This window comes from Manacus candei, unplaced genomic scaffold (assembly GCF_025592945.1).
Source record: "Manacus candei isolate 608988 ecotype Guabito, Panama unplaced genomic scaffold, ASM2559294v1 h1tg000341l, whole genome shotgun sequence".
Classification (NCBI taxonomy): Eukaryota; Metazoa; Chordata; class Aves; order Passeriformes; family Pipridae; genus Manacus; species Manacus candei.
Window position 1 is genome coordinate 1 of NW_026138389.1, and position 18875 is coordinate 18875.

Genomic DNA, 18875 nt, shown 5'->3' on the forward strand with positions numbered 1-18875 from the left:
CCACGCTGGGGGGGCCCTTGGGCGCCCAGAGGTGCAGGTACAGCGCGGCCAGCGAGGCCGAGACCACCAGCAGCAGGCACAGAGCCCGCTGGGCCCCCCGCATCCTGCCTGGGGGGGCAGGGGGGGTCACTGCAGGGCCCCCCCCGTGCCCCCCGCATCACCTCAGTGCCCCCCCGTGACCCCCGCATCACCTCAGTGCCCCCCCGTGCCCCCCGCATCACCTCAGTGCCCCCCCGTGACCCCCCGCATCCTGCCTGGGGGGCAGGGGGGGTCACTGCAGGGCCCCCCGGGTACCCCCCCCGCATCACCTCAGTGCCCCCCCGTGACCCCCGCATCCTGCCTGGGGGGGCAGGGGGGTCACTGCAGGGCCCCCCGGTACCCCCCCCGCATCACCTCAGTGCCCCCCCGGTGCCCCCCACATCACCTCAGTGCCCCCCCGTGACCCCCGCATCCTGCCTGGGGGGGCAGGGGGGTTCACTGCGCGGGCCCCCCCTGTGCCCCCCCGCATCACCTCAGTGCCCCCCCTGTGCCCCCCGCATCCCTCCTGGGGGGGGACACTGTCACTGCACGGCCCCCCCGTGCCCCCCCGCGTCCTGCCTGGGGAGGACACTGTCACCTCGAGGCCACCACCAGTGCCAACCAGCACAGCCCAGTGCAAACCAGCACAGCCCAGCGCCCCCCCAGTGCCAACCAGCACAGCCCCGCGCCCCCCAGTGCTCCCAGTGCAAACCAGTGCCCCCAGCGCCCCCCAGTGCAAACCAGCACAGCCCAGTGCCCCCCAGTGCTCCCAGTGCAAACCAGCACAGCCCAGTGCAAACCAGTGCCCCCAGTGCCCCCCAGTGCCTCCCAGTGCAAACCAGCACAGCCCAGTGCCCCCCAGTGCTCCCAGTGCAAACCAGTGCCCCCAGTGCCTCCCAATGCACCCAGTGCAAACCAGTATAACTCAGTGTCTCCCAGTGCACCCAGTCCAAACCAGTGCCCCCAGTGCCTCCCAGTGCCCATGAAGCCTCCTGCTGCCACCCAGCTTCCCCAGTGCAAACCAGTGACACCCAGTGACCCCAGTGCGAGTCAGCTCCTCCCAGTGCCCCCAGTACCTCCCAGACTCCCCAGTGCCTCCCAGTGCCACCCAGTCCAAAACAGTGCCCCCAGTGCCTCCCAGTGCCCCCAGCACCTCCCAGACTCCCCAGTGCCTCCCAGTGCCACCCAGTCCCTCCCAGTGCCCCCAGCTCCTCCCAGTGCCCCCAGCACCTCCCAGTGCCACCCAGTCCAAACCAGTGCCCCCAGCACACACCGGTGCCCCCAGCACCTCCCAGTGCCACCCAGTCCAAACCAGTGCCCCCAGCACACCCCGGTGCCCCCGGTGCCGTTCACCATCGCTCAGTCCTTCCAGTGCCTCCCAGCGCTTCCCAGTACTCACCTCCCAATCTCCCAGTTCAACCCAGTACCCATCCCAGTACTTCCTCCATCCCGACCCCCAGCGCCCCCCCAGCGCTCCCCCAGTGCTCCCCCAGTGCTCCCGGTGCACCCCCGTGCCCCCCCCCAGTGCTCCCAGTGCCCCCCCCAGTGCTCCCAGCGCCCCCCCCAGTGCCCCCCCAGTGCTCCCAGTGCCCCCCCAGTGCTCCCAGCGCCCCCCCAGTGCCCCCCCCAGTGCTCCCAGTGCCTCACCTCGGGGTGGGCGCGGGTCCCGGCGGGGGGGGCTCAGCCCACGCTCATGGCTCTGCCCCCCACGGCCCCACCCTGGGGACACGGGGACAGTGTCGGGGGGGGGGTTGGGACCCTCACACCCCCCCCGCGCCCCCCGGGGGGGGACCTGCGTCCTTATACCCCCCCCCCAACTCCCCTGGGACCCCCCGCAGCCGCGGCCCCCCCCAGAGCCCCCCGGGAGCTCCGTGCAAGGAGGGGGTTATGGGGGGGGGGGGGCTCAGGCGATGGTGGTCCCGGGGGGGGACCGGGGGGGTCGATCCGCGTTGATGGCGCCGGGGGGGCTGCGGGAGGGGGAAGGGGAGGGGCCTGGGAGGGGTTGGGGGAGCGCGGGGGGGTCGGGGAGGGGGGCGGCCCAAGGGATGGGGGGAGGAAGGTGGGGGGTCGGGGAATGGGGGGGGGGGAGCTGGGAGGGGGGACGGGAGGGGCGCTGGGGGGGCCGGGGCGGGTCTGGAGGGTCCGGTGGTCTCGGGGTTGCCGGGGAATGGGGGGGGGGGGATGCTGGGGGGTCGCGGAATGGGGGGGGCAGCAGGGATGGGGGGGGGCGTTGGGGAGGGCCGGGGGGGTTCGGGGGGCCCGGTGGTCTCGGGGGTGCCGAGAGCCGGGATTGGGGGCGGGGAGGGCGGGGGTTGGGGGGCAGCTGGGACAAGGGATGGGGGGGCTCTGGGGGTGTCGGGGGGGGCTCGGGGGGGCCGGAGAATTTTGGGAGGGGCAGGTGGGACGGAGTGTGAGGGAGTTGGGGGGGGGGCACTGAGGGTTCGGGGGGGCCCGGTGGTCTCTGGGGATGCCGGAGGATGGAAGGGAACTGGGATGGGGGGGATGGAGGGGTCGGGAGGGTTTGGGGGGGGCCCGGCGGTCTCGGGGGGTGCCGGAGGATGGGGGGGGTTGGAGGGGCCGGGAGGATCTGGGGGGGGCGGCGGTCTCGGGGGGTGCCGTGGGATGGGGGGGAACTGGGATGGGGGGATTGGAGGGGCTGGGAGGGTTTGGGGAGGCCCCGACACTGTCGGGGGGTGCCGGAGGAATGGGGGGGTTAGAGGGGCCGGGAGGGTTTGGGGGGGGCCCCCGACACTCTCGGGGGGTGCGGCGAGCGGGTGGGTCGCGGTGCCCGCGGGGTGGGGAGGGGTCGGTGTGGCGGCCGTGGGGCGTCGGCCGGTGCCATCCCCGGCCGCGACATGTCGCGACAGGAGTGGGCCTGGCCCCTACCTGGCTCCGGCGGAGGGTCCGGGCGCTCCGCGGCACCGGCGGCACCGGCACCGGCACCCGGAGCGGCCCGCGACGGCGCCCCAAGAGGCTCCGGGGGGGGAACGGCAGCTCCGCAGCCCCGGGAGGGGCGGGGGGGGAGGGGGCTGCGGGGACGGGGGGGGCGCGAGAAGCGGGGAGGGGGCGATGCCGCCGCTGTCAGCGAGGCCTCGGGAGGGGCGGGGGTCGCGCCCGTGTCGGGGGGGGGGGACCGGCCCCCCCGGGGAAGCGGCCACAGACCGAGCTTTGTGCCCACGCGTGGGGCGAACAACGGCCCCATTGAGGGGGGGGGGCGGGGGGGTTCTGTCTGTGTGTCTGGGCTCTGCCTGTACCAGGGCGGGGGGTGTTTCCTGAACGCTGCCTGGACCGGGGAGGCGGGGGGGGGCTCTGCCTGTTCTCTGCCTGTACCGGGGGGGGCAGGAGCCGAGAGCTGGGGGGGCTGCGGAGCAATGGGAGGGGGCTGGGGGGATTCAGGAGGGGTGGGCTGAGGGGGCTTTGAAGGGGTCGAAGGGATGCTGAGGGGTCCGAGGGGGGCTCAGGGACCCTGGGCGGCGCTAGGGCGAGATTTGGGGGTCTCAGGGGGTACTGGGGGCGCGGGAGGGGCACCAGGGGCTGGAGGGGTGTGGGAGGGGTGGGTGGGCTGCGGGGATCGAGCAGGCGGTTGAAGGGATGCTGAGGGGTCCTGCGGGGGGCTCGGAGGTCCTGCGGGGGCTCAGGGGTCCTGGGGAGGATGAGGGGTCCTGGGTAAGATCTGGGGGGGTCTCAGGGGGTGTTGGGGGTGTGGGGGGGGCACGGGGGGCTGGTGGTGCAGGGGATGCTCGGGGCGGACCCGCACTCAGGATCCCACACGCTGCCGTCCAGGTGGTCTCAGACCCCCCCCCAGGATCGGGTCCAGACCCCCCCCCGGCCCCGGGGACCAGGTGACTCCCCCGGGGATGCTCGGCGCGCTCAGCCAATCAGCGCGCGGGGATCGCCTGCATCCCGCTCGGCCAATAGGAACGCGCCTGCCATGACGTCACCACAGCGTGCCACACCATTGGCTGACTCCCACCAATCCCCGCGCGCCGCGCGCAGCGCCTCTACGGCCTCACTCCTCGTGACGTCATCGCCGCACCCAAACCAATCGACGCACGTTGAGCGCTGACGGACAGACCAGGGGACCAATCGCGAGGCGGAACGGCGGGGGCGGGGCGGGCGCAGGAGGTGAGGGCGGAAGTGGCGGCGGGAGGGGGAGGAGGGCCAAGATGGCGGCGCGGCGGGGCGCGGGCGGCGGGGCGGGGGTCGCGCCCGGGGCCGGGGCCGCTCGTGGCGCTCGTGGCGCTGCTCGGGCCCTGGGCGGGGACCCCTGCGCGGGGCCCGCGCCGCCCTCAACCTGCAGGAGCTCAGCGAGCTCAAGTACGGCCTCGAGATCCTGGCGGAGCCCGTGCTGGCCGGGCAGGTGCGCGCCGGGAACGGGGAACGGGGCGGGGAGAGACCGAGGGGCGCTACTGGGGCCGGGGGCACCGGCCGGGGGTCCCTGCTGGGGTGGGGGGTCCATGTCCAGGCTGTACCGGGGCCGGGGGCACCGGCCGGGGGTCTCTGCCAGGGTCGGGGGTCCGTGTTCGGGCTGTACCGGGGCCGGGAGTCTCTGCCAGGGTCGGGGGGTCCATGTCCAGGCTGTACCAGGGCCGGGGGCACTGGCCGGGGGTCCCTGCTGGGGTGGGGGGGTCCATGTCCGGGCTGCATCAGGACCGGGGGTCCCTGCTGGGGTGGGGGGGTCCCTGTCCGGGCTTTATCAGGGCCGGGTGTCTCTGCCAAGGGTCGGGGGTCCATGTTTGGGCTGTACCGGGGCCGGGGGCACCGGCCGGGGGTCCCTGCTGGGGTGGGGGGGCGTCCCACCGGGGAGGGGGGCTCCGAGCTGGGATCGTCCCGGGGGACACTCCGGGCCGGGCTGGGGGTGGGTGGGTTGGGGGGCACCGGCCCTGGGGGGTCCCAGGGGGGTCACCGGGGCCGGGGGGACACGGGCAGAGGGGGTCGGGCACCGGGGGGTCGGCACCGGGCTTGGGCTGTCACCTGGGCTGGCCCGGGGGGTGACAGGGACCCCCAACACCCACCTGGAGCTCGGGAGTGTCCCGGGGGGTGACAGGGACCCCCAACACACCCACCCCGAGCTCGGGGGTGTCCCGGAGGTGACAGGGACCCCCAACACACCCACCCCGAGCTCGGGGGTGTCCCGGGTGTCCCCCCCGCACCCAGAATTTTCCTCCTGAAATTGGGAGGGGGACACACACCCCTGTCCCTTTGTCCCCCCTGAGACCCTCCGGGATCCCTGAGCAGCCCCCGAGGGGGGGGTTGGGGGCGCACAGAGACCCCTAAAGCTGCGGGGGAGGGGGCGGTGACAGCCCGGCCCCCCCCCGTGTGCCCCGGGAGGGGGGGCGGCCCCGCTGGGGGAGGATCTGGGGCTTGTCCCGACCCCCCGGAGGGGAACAGAGGAGGGGGGTGAGCGAGGGGTCTGTCACGTCCCACCCGGCGGGTCTGAGGGGGGATGTGAGGGGTCCTGGAGGGTCTGTGGGGTCTGTGGGGAGGGGTGAGGGGTCCCGAGGGGGGGTGAGGAGTCCTGGGGAGGGGTGAGGGGTCCGGGGGGGGGGTGAGGGGGTCCCGGGGGGGGTGAGGGGTCCAGGGGGGGGTGAGGAGTCCCGGGGAGGGGTGAGGGGTCCCGGGGGGCTGCGAGGGATCGCAGGGATTCTGAGGAATCATGGGGGAATTTGAGGGGTCTTGGGGGGTGGATGTGAGGGGTTCTGGGGGGCTCAGAGTGGTCCCGGGGGGGGTCTGAGTGGTCCCGGGGGGCTCTGAGAGGTACCCCAGGGGGTGTGAGGGGTCTCGGGGGGGGTCTGAGTGGTCCCAGGGGGCTCTGAGAGGTCCCGGGGGTTCTAAGGGGTCCCGGGGGCTCTGAGGGGTCCCGAGGGCTCTGAGGTGTCCCCCCCGGGGGCTCTGAGGGTTCCTGGGGGTTCTAAGGGGTCCCGGGGGTTCTGAGAGGTCCCCCAGGGGGTGTGAGGGATCCCAGGGGGCTCTGAGGTGTCCCCCCGGGGGCTCTGAGGTGTCCCCCCGGGGGCTCTGAGGTGTCCCCCGGGGGTCTGCCCCCCTTCCCCCCCCCAGCGCCAGGCCGAGGACGTGGTCACCGTGGCCTCTCGCTTCAAGCAGCTCTACGAGTGTCGCCTCCCCCCCGCGGGCCGTGGGGACCCCCCCCCCGGGCCCCCCCCGCGACCCCCGGCTCTACAACGGCTCGCTCCGGCGTGGCCGAGCTGCTGCGGCCCATGGGGGCAAGCGCCCTGCCTGCTCAAGGTGGGCACGGGGGGGCACCCCAACACCTCTGACCCACCCCGTGGGGCAACCCCAACCCCCTGACTCACCTCATGGGGGCAGCGCCCTGCCTGCTCAAGGTGGGCACGGGGGGGCACCCCAACCCCCTGACCTGGCACGGGGGGCACGGGGGGCACCCCAACACCCCTGACCCCCCTGGGGGCACGGGGGGGCACCCCAACCCCCTGACTCATCCCATGGGGGCACCCCCAAATGCCCCTGACCCCCCTGGGGGCACGGGGGGCACCCCCAACACCCCTGACCCACCCCGTGGGGCAACCCCAACCCCCTGACTCACCTCATGGGGGCAGCGCCCTGCCTGCTCAAGGTGGGCACGGGGGGCACCCCACCACCACCCCTGACCCACCCCGGGGGGCTCTGCTGTCTATGGGGGGCACCCCTGCCCCCATCTCACCCGGGGGGCTCTGCCATCCCCAGACCAAGGACTGGTGGACCTACGAGTTCTGCTACGGGCGGCACATCCAGCAGTACCACCTGGAAGGTGCCCGGGGCGGGGGGCCACGGGGGCAGGGGGGCACAGGGGCAGGGGGCACAGGGACAGGGGGCACAGGGACAGGGGGGGCACAGGGGCGGGGGGGGGCACAGGGGCAGGGGGGGGCACAGGGGCAGGGGGGGGGCACAGGGGCGGGGGGGGGGCACAGGGGGTTCCCCGAGGGGTCTGGAGGGTCCCAGGGTGGGTCTGAGGAGTCCCCGGGGGGGTCTCGGGGGTCCCAGAGGGGGTGAGGAGTCTCAGGGGGTGTCTGGGGGATCTGAGGGGTCCCGGGGGCGCCTCAGGGGGTCTGAGGGGCCAGGATGGGGGCTGTGAAGGGTCCTGGGGGGGTCTCAGGGGTCCCTGAGGGGTCCTGGGGCTGCCTCAGGGGGTCTGAGGGGGGTCTGAGGGGTCAGGGTGGGGGGGCTGAGGGGTGCTAGGGGGATGCTGAGGGGTCCCTGGCGGGGGCTGTGAAGGGTCCCGGGGGGTCTCAGGGGTCCCTGAGGGGTCCTGGGGGGTCCCCCGGTGATGCTGAGGGGTCCGGGGGGGTCTCAGGGGTCCCTGAGGGGTCCTGGGGGGTCCCCGGTGATGCTGAGGGGTCCGGGGGGGGTCTCAGGGGTCCCTGAGGGGTCCTGGGGCGTCCCCAGTGATGCTGAGGGGGTCCTGGGGGGTCTCAGGGGTCCCAGAGGATCTCAGGGATTCCGGGGAAACTCAGGGGTTCTGAGGGGGGGGCCGGGGGATCCAGGGGGGTCTGGGGTGGGTTCAGTAGGGCTGGGAGGGGGTCCTGGGGGGTCTGAGGGGGTCCTGGGGCAGGGGGACATGTCCCTGAAGTGTCTGAGGGGGTCCTGGGGGATCTGGGGGGTCCCAGGGGGGTCTGAGAGCTCCTGGGGGGGTGTAAGGGGTCCCCAAAGGGTCCGAGGGGTCCCGGGGGGGGGTGAGGGGTCCTTGGGGGGGTGGTGATGTGTCCCCAAAGGGTCCGAGGGGTCCCGGGGGTGGTGAGGGGCAGAGTGGCCCCGCTGCCCCCCGCCGATGCCCCCCCCGTGCCCCCCAGAGTCGGAGATCAAAGGGGGACGTGCTGGTGCTGGGCTATTACCAGTCCGCCTTCGACTGGGACGACGAGACGGCCAAGGTGGGTCTGTGTCCCTGCCCGGGGGCACCGGGGGTCCCTGTGCCCCCCCTGTGCCCCCCCTGTGCCCCCCTTGTGCCCCCCCTGTGCCCCCTTGTGCCCACCCTGTGCCCCCTTGTGCCCACCCTGTGCCCCCCCTGTGCCCACCCTGTGCCCCCCCCGGTGCCCCCCGGTACCCACCCTGTGCCCCCCCTGTGCCCCCCCTGTGCCCCCCTGTACCCACCCTGTGCCCCCCTGTGCCCCCTTGTGCCCCCTGGTGCCCCCCCTGTGCCCACCCTGTGCCCACCCTGTACCCACCCTGTGCCCACCCTGTGCCCCCCGGTGCCCCCCTGTACCCACCGCCTGTGCCCACCCTGTGCCCACCCTGTGCCCCCCCTGTACCACCCTGTACCCACCCTGTGCCCACCCTGTACCCACCCTGTGCCCCCCTGTGCCCCCCTGTGCCCACCCTGTACCCACCCTGTGCCCCCCCTGTACCCCCCTGTGCCCACCCTGTACCCACCCTGTACCCACCCTGTGCCCCCCCTGTACCTCCCCTGTACCCACCCTGTACCCACCCTGTACCCACCCTGTGCCCCCCCTGTACCCCCCTGTACCCCCCTGTGCCCACCCTGTACCCACCCTGTACCCACCCTGTACCCACCCTGTGCCCCCCCTGTACCTCCCCTGTACCCACCCTGTGCCCACCCTGTGCCCCCTGTGCCCCCCTGTACCCCCCTGTGCCCCCCTGTACCCCCCTGTACCCCCCCCGTGCCCCCCGTGCCCCCCAGGCCTCCAAGCAGCACCAGCTGAGGCGGTACCACAGCCAGAGCTACGGGAACGGCTCCCGCTGCGACATCACCCGGGCGCGCCCGCCAGGCCGAGGTCCGGGTACGGACTGGGGGGGCAATGGGGGGGGCAATGGGGGGCACTGGGGGGGCATGGGGGGGCACTGAGGGCACTGGGGGGGCACGGGGAGCACTGGGGGCACTAGGGGGGCAATGGGGTCACTGGGGGCATGGGGGGGCACTGGGGGGGGCAATGGGGTCACTGGGGGGTCACTGGGGGGCACTGGGAGCACTGGGGGGGCACTGGGGGGCATTGAGGGGCACTGGGGGCACTGGGGGCACTGGGAGCACTGAGGGGCACTGGGGGTGGCAATGGGGGAGTACTGGGGGGCATTGGGGGGGCACTGGGGGGGCACGGGGGGCACTGGGGGGGCACGGGGGGGCACTGGGGGCACTGAGGGAGAACTGGAGTGGGACTGGGAGCACTGGGGTGGCACTGGGGGGCACTGAGGGGCACTGGGGGGCACTGGGGGGGCACGGGGAGCACTGGGGGGGCACTGAGGGGCATAGGGGGGGGGCACGGGGGAGCACTGGGGGGGCACTGGGGGGGGCACGGGGACCACAGCAGGGGGTCACCAGGGACACCCCCCACCCCCATCAGTTCCTGTGTGAGGAGAGGGTTGGGGAGTTACAGTGCTGGGGTGGGCAAGGGCCGGGGAAGGACCAGACTGGGAGTACTGGGGGAGCACTGGGGTGGCTCTGGGAGCACTGGGGAAGCACTGAGGGCACTGGGGGGGCACTTGGGGCACTGGGGGTGCGCTGGGGACACTGAGGGAGCACTGGAGTGGCACTGGGATCACTGGGGTGGCACTGGGATCACTGGGGTGGGCACTGGGGGGCACTGAGAGGCACTGGGGGGGCAGTGGGGATGGCACTGGGAGCACTGGGGGAGCACTGAGGGCACTGTGGGCACACAGGGGGTCATCCAGGACCCCCTCACCCCCCCCAGTTCCTGTGCCAGGAGGGGGTCGGGGATTACATCACCCGGGTGGGCGAGGTGTAGGTGAGGACCCCGGGTGGGGGGCACAGGGGACTCTGTGGGGGCACAGGGGGCACACAGGGGGGCACGGGGGACTCTGTGGGGGCCCGGGGGGCACAGGGGGCACACAGGGGGGCACAGAGGGGGGTCACGGAGCCCCCCCCCGCAGTTCCTGTGCGAGGAGGGGGTCGGGGATTACATCGCCCCGCGTGGACGAGCCGCAGTCGTGCTCGTACGTGCTGACCGTGCACCACGACCAGGATCTGCCACCACCCCTTCCTGCGGCCCCCCCCCGGGGCTGGCACCGCAGCCCATCCGCTGCCAGCCCGCCCTGGCGCCCCGCCCAGTACGTCCAGTACGTGCGGGGCACAAGTCTGTGAGTACGGGGGGTCTGGGAGTACGGGGGGGGTCTGGGAGTACGGGGGGGAGGTCTGTGAGTACGGGGGGGGTGTCTGTGAGTACGGGGGGGGGTCTGTGAGTACGGGGGGGGAACTGGGAGTACGGGGGGGGGAACTGGGAGTACGGGGGGGGTCTGGGAATGGGGGTCGGGGGGGGGGGGAGTCTGGGAATGGGGGGTCGGGGGGGGGGACTGGCACTGTGCCCACCCACCGAGGGGGCTGGTGCTGTCCCCTCTGTGCTGGGGCTGGCATTGTCCCCTCTGTCCTGGGCTGGCACTGTCCCCTCCCTGGCGGTGGGGATGGCACTGTCCCCTCTACCCTGGGGCTGGGCACTATCCCCTCCCCTCTGCCCTGGGCTGGCACTGTCCTCGTCCCTTGGGTGGGGATGGCACTGTCCCCTCTGTCCTGGGGCTGGCCCTGTCCCCTCCCCTCTGTCCCGGGGCTGGCACTGTCCCTCACCTCCCTGTCCCCTCCCCTCTGTCCCGGGGCTGGCACTGTCCCCTCCCTGTCCCCCTCCCCTCTGTGCCGGGGCTGCCCTTGTTCCCTCTGGCACAGCACTGGCACCGTCTCCCAGTGTGGGGCTGGCCCTGCTTCTGTCCCATCCCTGGCCCTGTCCCCTTGTTCCTCTGACCCATCCCTGGCCCTGTCCCCTGTGTCCCTGGCCCATCCCTGTACCCTCTCCCCCAGGTTGGGACTGTTCCTGTGTCCTCTGTCCCCGTGGCTGTCCCTGTCCCCCTGTCTGTCCCTGTCCCCCTGACCGTGTCCCCTCTGTCCCCCTGTCTGTCCCTGTCCCCTGTCTGTCCCTGTCCCCCTGTCTGTCCCCTCTGTCCCCCTGACTGTCCCCCTCTGTCCCCCTGTCTGTCCCCTGTCCCCCTGTCTGTCCCTGTCCCCTGTCTGTCCCTGTCCCCCTGACTGTGTCCCCTCTGTCCCTGTCCCCTCTGTCCCCTGTCTGTCCCTGTCCCCCTGTCTGTCCCTGTCCCTGTCCCCTCTGTCCCCCTGTCTGTCCCTGTCCCCCTGTCTGTCCCTGTCCCCTGTCTGTGTCCCCTGTCCCCCTGTCTGTCCCTGTCCCCTGACTGTCCCTGTCCCCTGTCTGTCCCTGTCCCCTCTGTCCCCCTGTCTGTCCCTGTCCCCTGACTGTCCCCTGTCCCCTGTCTGTCCCTGTCCCCTGTCTGTCCCTGTCCCCCCTGTCTGTCCCTGTCCCCTGTCTGTCCCTGTCCCCTGACTGTCCCCTCTGTCCCCCTGTCTGTCCCTGTCCCCTGACTGTCCCCTCTGTCCCCCTGTCTGTCCCTGTCCCCTGTCTGTCCCTGTCCCCCTGTCTGTCCCTGTCCCCTGTCTGTCCCTGTCCCCCTGTCTGTCCCTGTCCCCTGACTGTCCCTCTCCCCAGCTGACACCAAGCGGAAGGTTCAGGAGATCTCGGAGGAGCTCCAGTCCCTGGACACGCGGCTGTGGAGTGACAGGGACGGCAGGACCCCCCCCCCAGCCCCCCCGGGGGGCCCACGGGGACGGTACGGACCCTGTGCCACCCCTGGGGACAGCACTGCCCCTGTGCCACCCCTGGGGACAGTATGGCCCCTGTCCCACCCCTGGGGACAGTATGGCCCCTGTCCCACCCCTGGGGACAGTCCTGCCCCTGTGCCACCCCTGGGGACAGTACGGACCCTGTCCCACCCCTGGGGACAGTACGGACCCTGTGCCACCCCTTGGGGACAGTCCTGCCCCTGTGCCACCCCTGGGGACAGTACGGACCCTGTCCCACCCCTGGGGACAGTACGGACCCTGTGCCACCCCTTGGGGACAGTCCTGCCCCTGTGCCACCCCTGGGGACAGTACGGACCCTGTCCCACCCCTGGGGACAGTACGGACCCTGTGCCACCCCTTGGGGACAGTCCTGCCCCTGTGCCACCCCTGGGGACAGTATGGCCCCTGTGCCACCCCTTGGGGACAGTATGGGCCCTGTCCCACCCCTGGGGACAGTACGGACCCTGTCCCACCCCTGGGGACAGTATGGCCCCTGTCCCACCCCTGGGGACAGTACAGACCCTGTCCCACCCCTGGGGACAGTATGGCCCCTGTCCCACCCCTGGGGACAGTACGGACCCTGTCCCACCCCTGGGGGACAGTATGGCCCTGTGCCACCCCTGGGGACAGTATGGACCCTGTCCCACCCTTAGGGGACAGTCCTGCCCCTGTGCCACCCCTTGGGGACAGTCCTGCCCGTGTCCCCACTCACAGGGACAGTCCCTCCCCTGTCCCCTCCCCTGGGCACAGCAGAGCCCGTGTGTCCCCCCCACCCCCTGGGACAGCACGTCCCATGTCCCCTCTCCACCTGTCCCCTTGTCACCCCCCGGGGATGTCACAGCCCTGTCCCCCCTCTGTGCCTTGTCCCTCCCTCCCACGGGGACAGCCCCGTGTGTCCCCCCCCCCGTGGGACCCCCTCATAGCCGTGTGTCCCCCCCCCGTGGGACCCCCTCCTGGCCGTGTGTCCCCCCTCATGGCCGTGTGTCCCCTCCCCGTGGGACCCCCTCATGTCCGTGTGTCCCCCCCCTCATGGCCGTGTGTCCCCCCCCCCGTGGGACCCCCTCACGGCCGTGTATCCCCCCCTCATGTCCGTGTGTCCCCCCCTCATGACCGTGTGTCCCCCCCACGGCCGTGTGTCCCCCTCACTGCCGTGTGTCCCCTCCCCATGGCCGTGTGTCCCCCCCTCATGTCTGTGTGTCCCCCCCTCATGTCCGTGTGTCCCCCCCTCATGACCGTGTGTCCCCCCCACGGCCGTGTGTCCCCCTCACTGCCGTGTGTCCCCTCCCCATGGCCGTGTGTCCCCCCCTCATGTCTGTGTGTCCCCCCTCATGTCCGTGTGTCCCCCTCATGTCCGTGTGTCCCCCCCCTCACTACCGTGTGTCCCCCCTCATGTCCGTGTGTCCCCTGCTCATGTCCGTGTGTCCCCCCCCTCATGTCCGTGTGTCCCCTGCTCATGTCCGTGTGTCCCCCCCCTCATGGCCGTGTGTCCCCCCTCATGTCCGTGTGTCCCCCCCCCTCATGTCCGTGTGTCGCCCTCATGGCCGTGTGTCCTCCCCTCATGTCCGTGTGTCCCCCCTCATGTCCGTGTGTCCCCCCTCATGGCCGTGTGTCCCCTCCCCGTGGGACCCCCTCATGTTCGTGTGTCCCCTCCTCATGTCCGTGTGTCCCCCCTCACTGCCGTGTGTCCCCCCTCATGGCCGTGTGTCCCCCCTCATGTCCGTGTGTCCCCCCCCGCAGGGGACCCTCCAGAGCCAGCCCAGGAGGTGGCCCTTGGGGACCATGAGGTGACAGTGGCTGGGGGGCAGCAGGACAGTGCTGGGGTGAGTCCTGCTGGCCCTGGGGACACTCTGCTGGCCCTGGGGACACTCCGGTGGCCCTGTGGTGGGTGGGGGGTCAGTCTGGGGGGGGATTGTGGGGTCCTGCTCCATCCCCCCCCTCTGCTCCCTGCAGGAGCCGTCCCCGAGGGCAGCTGGTGGCCGGGTGGCTGGTGAGTCCTGGGCTGTGCCCCCTGTGTCCCTCTGTGCCCCCCACCTTCCCCTGTGCCCCCCCCCAGTGCCTCCAGTGCCCCCCAGTGTCCCCCTGCCCCTCCCACCCCCCTATCCCGGGTCCCTCCCCCGTAGATCCCCGGAGGAAAATCCACTTCAAGGTGATCCGGAGCCCCGGGGACCTCCTGCAGTTCATCGAGGAGCTCAAGGAGACCACCAGGAAGGTGGGGACCCCCCCTCCGTGCCCCCCCCAGGCCCCCCCGTGCCCCGGTGTCCCCCTGAGCCCCCTCCCCACCGCCCCAGGCCAGGGAGAAGGCGAGTGAGGAAGAGGAGGAGGAGGAGGCAGCAAAGGCTTCCCCAGCCCCTGCGGAGCCCCCCGGCCCCTCGGAGCCCCCCGGGCCGGAGCCCCCCGGGCCGGGGCAGGGGCAGGAGGAGGAGCAGGAGGAGGAGGAGGAGGAGGAGGAGGAGGAAGAGGAGAGCGGGGCCGCTGCTGGCGGGGCTGGAGCTGCTGCCGCGGGAGCAGGTGAAGAGGCTGAAGGAGGAGGTGAAGACTCAGATGGAGCAGGAGTTCGACAGCATCATCAGCGAGGTGGGGGTGCCACCCCCCGGGACCCCCTCAGCGGGCTGGGACCCCCCCAGCTGGGCTGGGAACCCTCAGACTGGGCTGGGACCCCCCTGCTGGGACCCCCACACTGGGCTGGGACCCCCACACTGGGCTGGGAACCCTCATACTGGGCTGGGACCCCTCATACTGGGCTGGGACCCCTCACATACTGGGCTGGGAACCCTCATACTGGGCTGGGACCCCCCAGCTGGGCTGGGACCCCTCATACTGGGCTGGGACCCCTCACATACTGGGCTGGGAACCCTCATACTGGGCTGGGACCCCCCCCACTGGGCTGGGACCCCCACATTGGGTTGAGACCCCTGACATGGGACCCCCCACATTGGGCTGAGAGCCCCCCCCACACATGGGACCCCCCACATTGGGTTGAGACCCCTGACATGGGACCCCCACACTGGGCTGGGACCCCCCCCCCTGTCAGTTCTGGGCCCCCCTGGCCGGGCTGAGGACCCTGTGACTGAGTTGGGGACCCCCTGGGAGCTCTGGGGGCCCCCCCAGCCTGGCCGGGACCCCCCCTTGGACGCCCCCCCGCAGGTGGAGGACGAGCTGGAGACGGAGGGGGCTGAAGGGGGAGTTCGACCGTTCCCGGGCCAGCCGGACCTTGGCGACCACCCTGAGCCGCCTCATGGACCGCCTGGACCCGGGGGACCCCCCGGCCCGACCCCCCCGCCGCCCCCCCCGGCCCCGGGGGGCGCGGGGGATGGGGGGGAGCAGGAGGGGGGGGGAGGGCACGGGGAAGGGCAGCTCCGACCCCCCCCCCGAGCAGCGTCGGGACCCGCGACCCCCCCCCAGGAGCGGGACCCCCCCCAGGAGCGGGAGCCCCCCCAAGAACGGGAACCCCCCCAGGGGGGGTCGCGCCGCCCCCCCCCCCGAGCCGGGAGCCCCCCCGGGAGACGCGGGAGCCCCCCCGGGGGACGCGGGGGCCCCCCCCGGGCGCGGGCGGAGAGCGAAGTGCGGGAGCTGCTCGCCAGGGGAGGGGCTGCGCGCTGAAGGTGAGGGGGGGTCCTGCGGGGGGGGGGACGGCTACAGGGACCCCCCCCGACCCCCCCAGCTGACCCCCCCGAGCCCCTCCGCCCCAGGGAAGATCGAGATCAAGATCGTGACGGCGGCGGGGGGGCGAGGAGGAGGAGGCGCAGTGGCTCTCGGAGGAGGATTCCCGGAGCCTGAAAGAGATCTTCCTCAGCATCCTGGTGAGGGGGCCGGGGGGGGCACCGGGGGGGGGAAATGGGGGGCCGGGGGGGGCACCGGGGGGGAATTGGGGGGTCGGGGGGGGCGACTGGGACACGGGGAGGGGGGAATGGGGGCTTTGGGGGGCAAATGGGGACACGGGTGGGAGAGTGGGGGGAGGGGGAAACTGAGGCACGGGGGGGCACCGAGGGATGGGGGGGCACTGGTTTGACCCCCCCGAGTGCAAGGGGGTGTGTGTGGGGGGGTCACTGAGTGCCGGGGGGGCACTGACTGGCCCCCCCGAGGTGCAGGAGGGGTCACTGAGTCCAGGGGGGGTCACTGAGCTCGGGGGGGGGGTCACTGTTGCTCCCCCCCCCGATGCAGGGAGTGGTCAGTGAGTGCCGGGGGGGGGTCTCTGGGTCTGAGGGGTCACTGCTGTGCCCCCTCAGGTTTGGGGGGGGGTCTCTGGGTCACTGCCGTGCCCCCCCAGGTGCAGAAGGGGGGTCTCTGGGTGTGGGGGGGGTCACTGCCGTGCCCCCCCCCAGGTGCAGGGGGGGGTCTGTGGGTGCAGGGGGGGTCTCTGGATGGGGGGGGTCACCGCCGTGCCCCCCCCCCCCACGTGCAGGGGGGGTCTCTGGGTGCAGGGGTGGATCTGTGGGTGCAGGGGGGGGTCTGTGGGTGCAGGAGGGGGTCTGTGGGTGCAGGGGGGGTCTGTGGGGTGCAGGGGTGGTCTCTGGATGGGGGGGTCACCGCCGTGCCCCCCCCAGGTGCAGGGGGGTCTGTGGGTGCAGGGGGGGGGGGTCTCTGGGTGCAGGGGGGGTGTCTCTGCATGGGGGGGTCACCGCCGTGCCCCCCCAGGTGCAGGGCTCGGAGGAGGCTCAGCGGGAGCGGCGCCGGGCAGCAGGAGCTGGAGGACAATTATCGCTTCGTGTGGGGGGGGCCGCGAGGAGCCCCCCCCGCCCCCCCGACCCCGAGGACCCCGATTTCTGAGCCCCCCCCGACCTCTGACCCCGCCCACCCCAAAAAATGGGGGTCTGCCCCCGCCGTGGGGCCCCCCAGGAACCCCCAGAGGGCCCCTCCTGGTCTGGGGGGCGGGGGGGGGGGGTCGCTGTGTCCCCCCGGGGGGAGCCTGGACTCTTTGGGGGGGGTCGCTGTGTCCCCCCCGGGGGGGAACCTGGACTCTTTGGGGGGGGTCGCTGTGTCCCCCCGGGGGGGCCCTACCCTGTTTGGGGGAGGGGGGGTCGCTGTGTCCCCCCCCAGACTCTTTGAGGGGGTGATCACTCTGGAGCCCATGAGGAGGCCCTGCCCTGTTGGGGGGGGTCACTGTGTCCCCCCGGGGGGTCCCTGCCCTGTTTGGGGGGGGTCACTGTGTCCCTGCCCTGTTTGGGGGGGTCACTGTGTCCCCCCGGGGGGGGCCCTGCCCTGTTTGGGGGGTGTCAGTGTCCCCCCGGGGGGTCCCTGCCCTGTTTGGGGGGTGTCACTGTGTCCCTGCCCTGTTCGGGGGGGGGGGTCAGTGTCCCCCCGGGGGTCCCTGCCCTGTTCGGGGGGGGGGGTCAGTGTCCCCCCGGGGGTCCCTGCCCTAACCCCGGGTGCATTTGTGACGTGGCTGAGCTGGGGGGGGGGGGGAGGGGGAAATGACCGTGATTTGGGGGGGGTCGGGGGGGTGTAATTGGGGGGGGGGGTTTAATCTCGTTTCCACTGGAGCCACTGGTGCCCCCCGGGCGGGGGGGTCACTCTCTCATAGTGAGATGGGACAAGGGCTGAGGCCTCTGCACCCCCCTTTTTATCAATAAACCGAGATCGCCCCGGGCCGTGGCCTGGTGGTCGTGTGTAACTCCTGTCCCCCGCGTGTCCCCCCCCGTGTCCCCCCCTGTCCCCCTCCATGTCCCCCCCTGTCCCCCCGTGTCCCTCCTGTCCCCCCCTGTCCCCCCGTGTCCCCCCGTGTGTCCCCCCCTGTGTCCCCCCTGTCCCCCCCAGCCACTGTCTCGGGGGTCTCCCTCCCTCCCCCCCCGCCCGGCCCTGCCCGAGGGGTCCCGAGGATTGACCCCCCCCAGTTCCCCTGTGGGGGCGGGTTGGGGGGTTCTCCCCTCGCCCCCCCGCGTTGGAAGGGGCGGGGTCAGGGCAGGGTCAGGGGCTCGTCTGGATCCGGCCCGTGGGAGTGCGGGGGGCGGGGCCGGGGACCACCAGGACCCCCCGGGATTGAACGGGATCCCCCCCGGGCTGGCCGGGACCCCTGGGATCGACTGGGACCCCCAGGATTGACTGGGACTGACCGGGACCCCCAGGACCGACCGGGACCCCCGGGAGTGACCGGAACCCCCGGAAGCGACCGGGACTGACCGGGACCCCCAGGACTGACCGGGACTCCCGGGACCGACTGGACCCACCAGCCCCCAAGGACGCGAGGCCCCCCGAGACCCCCGGGAGTGACCGAGACTCCCCTGGGACCACCTGGGACAGCGGAGCCACCGAGACCGCCCGGGACCGCCCAAACCCCTCGGGACCCTTGGACGGACCGGGACCACCCAACCCCCGGGGGGAGCGGCGCCCCTGGGACCCCCGGATCGATCAAACGCACCGGGATCCCCGGATCGATCAGACCCACCGGGACCCCCGATTGATCAGACTGACCGGGACCCCCCGGATCGATCAGACCCACGGGGATCCCCGGATCGATCAGACCCACCGGGACCCCCCGATTGATCAGACCCACGGGGACCCTCGGATCAATCAGGCTCACCGGGACCCCCGGATCGATCAGACCCACGGGGATCCCCGGATCGATCAGACCCACCGGGACCCCCCGATTGATCAGACTCACCGGGACCCCCCGGATCGATCAGACTCACCGGGACCCCCGGGGACTGTGGCGCTCCCGGGAAATTCCCGGGCCCCCCGAGACTGACTGGACCCACCGGGACCACCCCAGACCCCCGAAGCCACCACAACGCCCGGGGGGCAGCGGGGGTCGCCAGGACCCCCCGAGCCACCAGGACCCCCGAGCCCACTGAGACCCCCCGGCCCTTCCCAGGACCCCCAAACCAACCAGGACCCAGGGCCAGCCCTCGAGCCCCCAGAATGACCTGGGACCCCCCCGATCCCCAATTCCCCCCCCCTGCCCCCCTTTCCCCGGGGTCCCTCGTGCCTTCCCCCCCGTCCTCCCACTCCCCCCCAGTATCCCCGCCCCCCCAAGGGGTCGGAGTGGGGGGAGGCTGCGGGGGGTCCCTGCAGTGCCTGGCCACAAATCCCCCGTGTGTGGCCACAGCGTGTCCCGCCTTCATATGGTCACGGTGTGGGGACCCCAGTGCCCACCAGTGCCCCCTCCAGCCCTGCAGTGCCCCCAGTGCCCCTTTAGTGCCCCCAGTGCCCCTTTAGTGCCCCCAGTGTCCCTCAGTGCCCAGTTTCCCCCCACGTGTGACCGTGGTGTCCTCCCACACCGTGGCCACGGGTGCCCCACCCTTGGCCACAGCACGGCCACGAT

General features: G+C 72.9%; 1 protein-coding gene and 1 long non-coding RNA gene across 2 annotated transcripts; one reads left to right on the forward strand and one right to left on the reverse strand.

The window, feature by feature from the left end:
• Nucleotides 1-4230: 4230 nt before the first annotated feature.
• On the forward strand, nt 4231-17226 carry OS9 (OS9 endoplasmic reticulum lectin; the record flags this gene model as incomplete). The annotated part of the gene is given in 31 exon segments (XM_051775723.1): nt 4231-4275; nt 4277-4378; nt 6076-6147; nt 6149-6202; nt 6204-6243; nt 6343-6359; nt 6718-6781; nt 7821-7831; nt 7833-7898; nt 8666-8737; nt 8739-8765; nt 9672-9719; nt 9920-9952; nt 9954-9986; nt 9988-10038; nt 10040-10073; nt 11484-11591; nt 13355-13437; nt 13568-13604; nt 13738-13826; nt 13906-14076; nt 14078-14191; nt 14762-14785; nt 14787-14983; nt 15040-15199; nt 15201-15219; nt 15307-15337; nt 15339-15417; nt 16253-16291; nt 16293-16791; nt 16909-17226. Coding segments are annotated over 31 exon segments (2574 nt in total), but the record flags the coding sequence as incomplete, so codon positions are not given.
• LOC127465225 (uncharacterized) lies at nt 10824-11488 on the reverse strand. Its single transcript, XR_007901949.1, has 3 exons — nt 11469-11488; nt 11361-11415; nt 10824-10957 (listed from the first exon to the last, which is right to left on the reverse strand). It is a non-coding gene; the product is annotated as an uncharacterized LOC127465225 (long non-coding RNA).
• Nucleotides 17227-18875: the final 1649 nt, after the last annotated feature.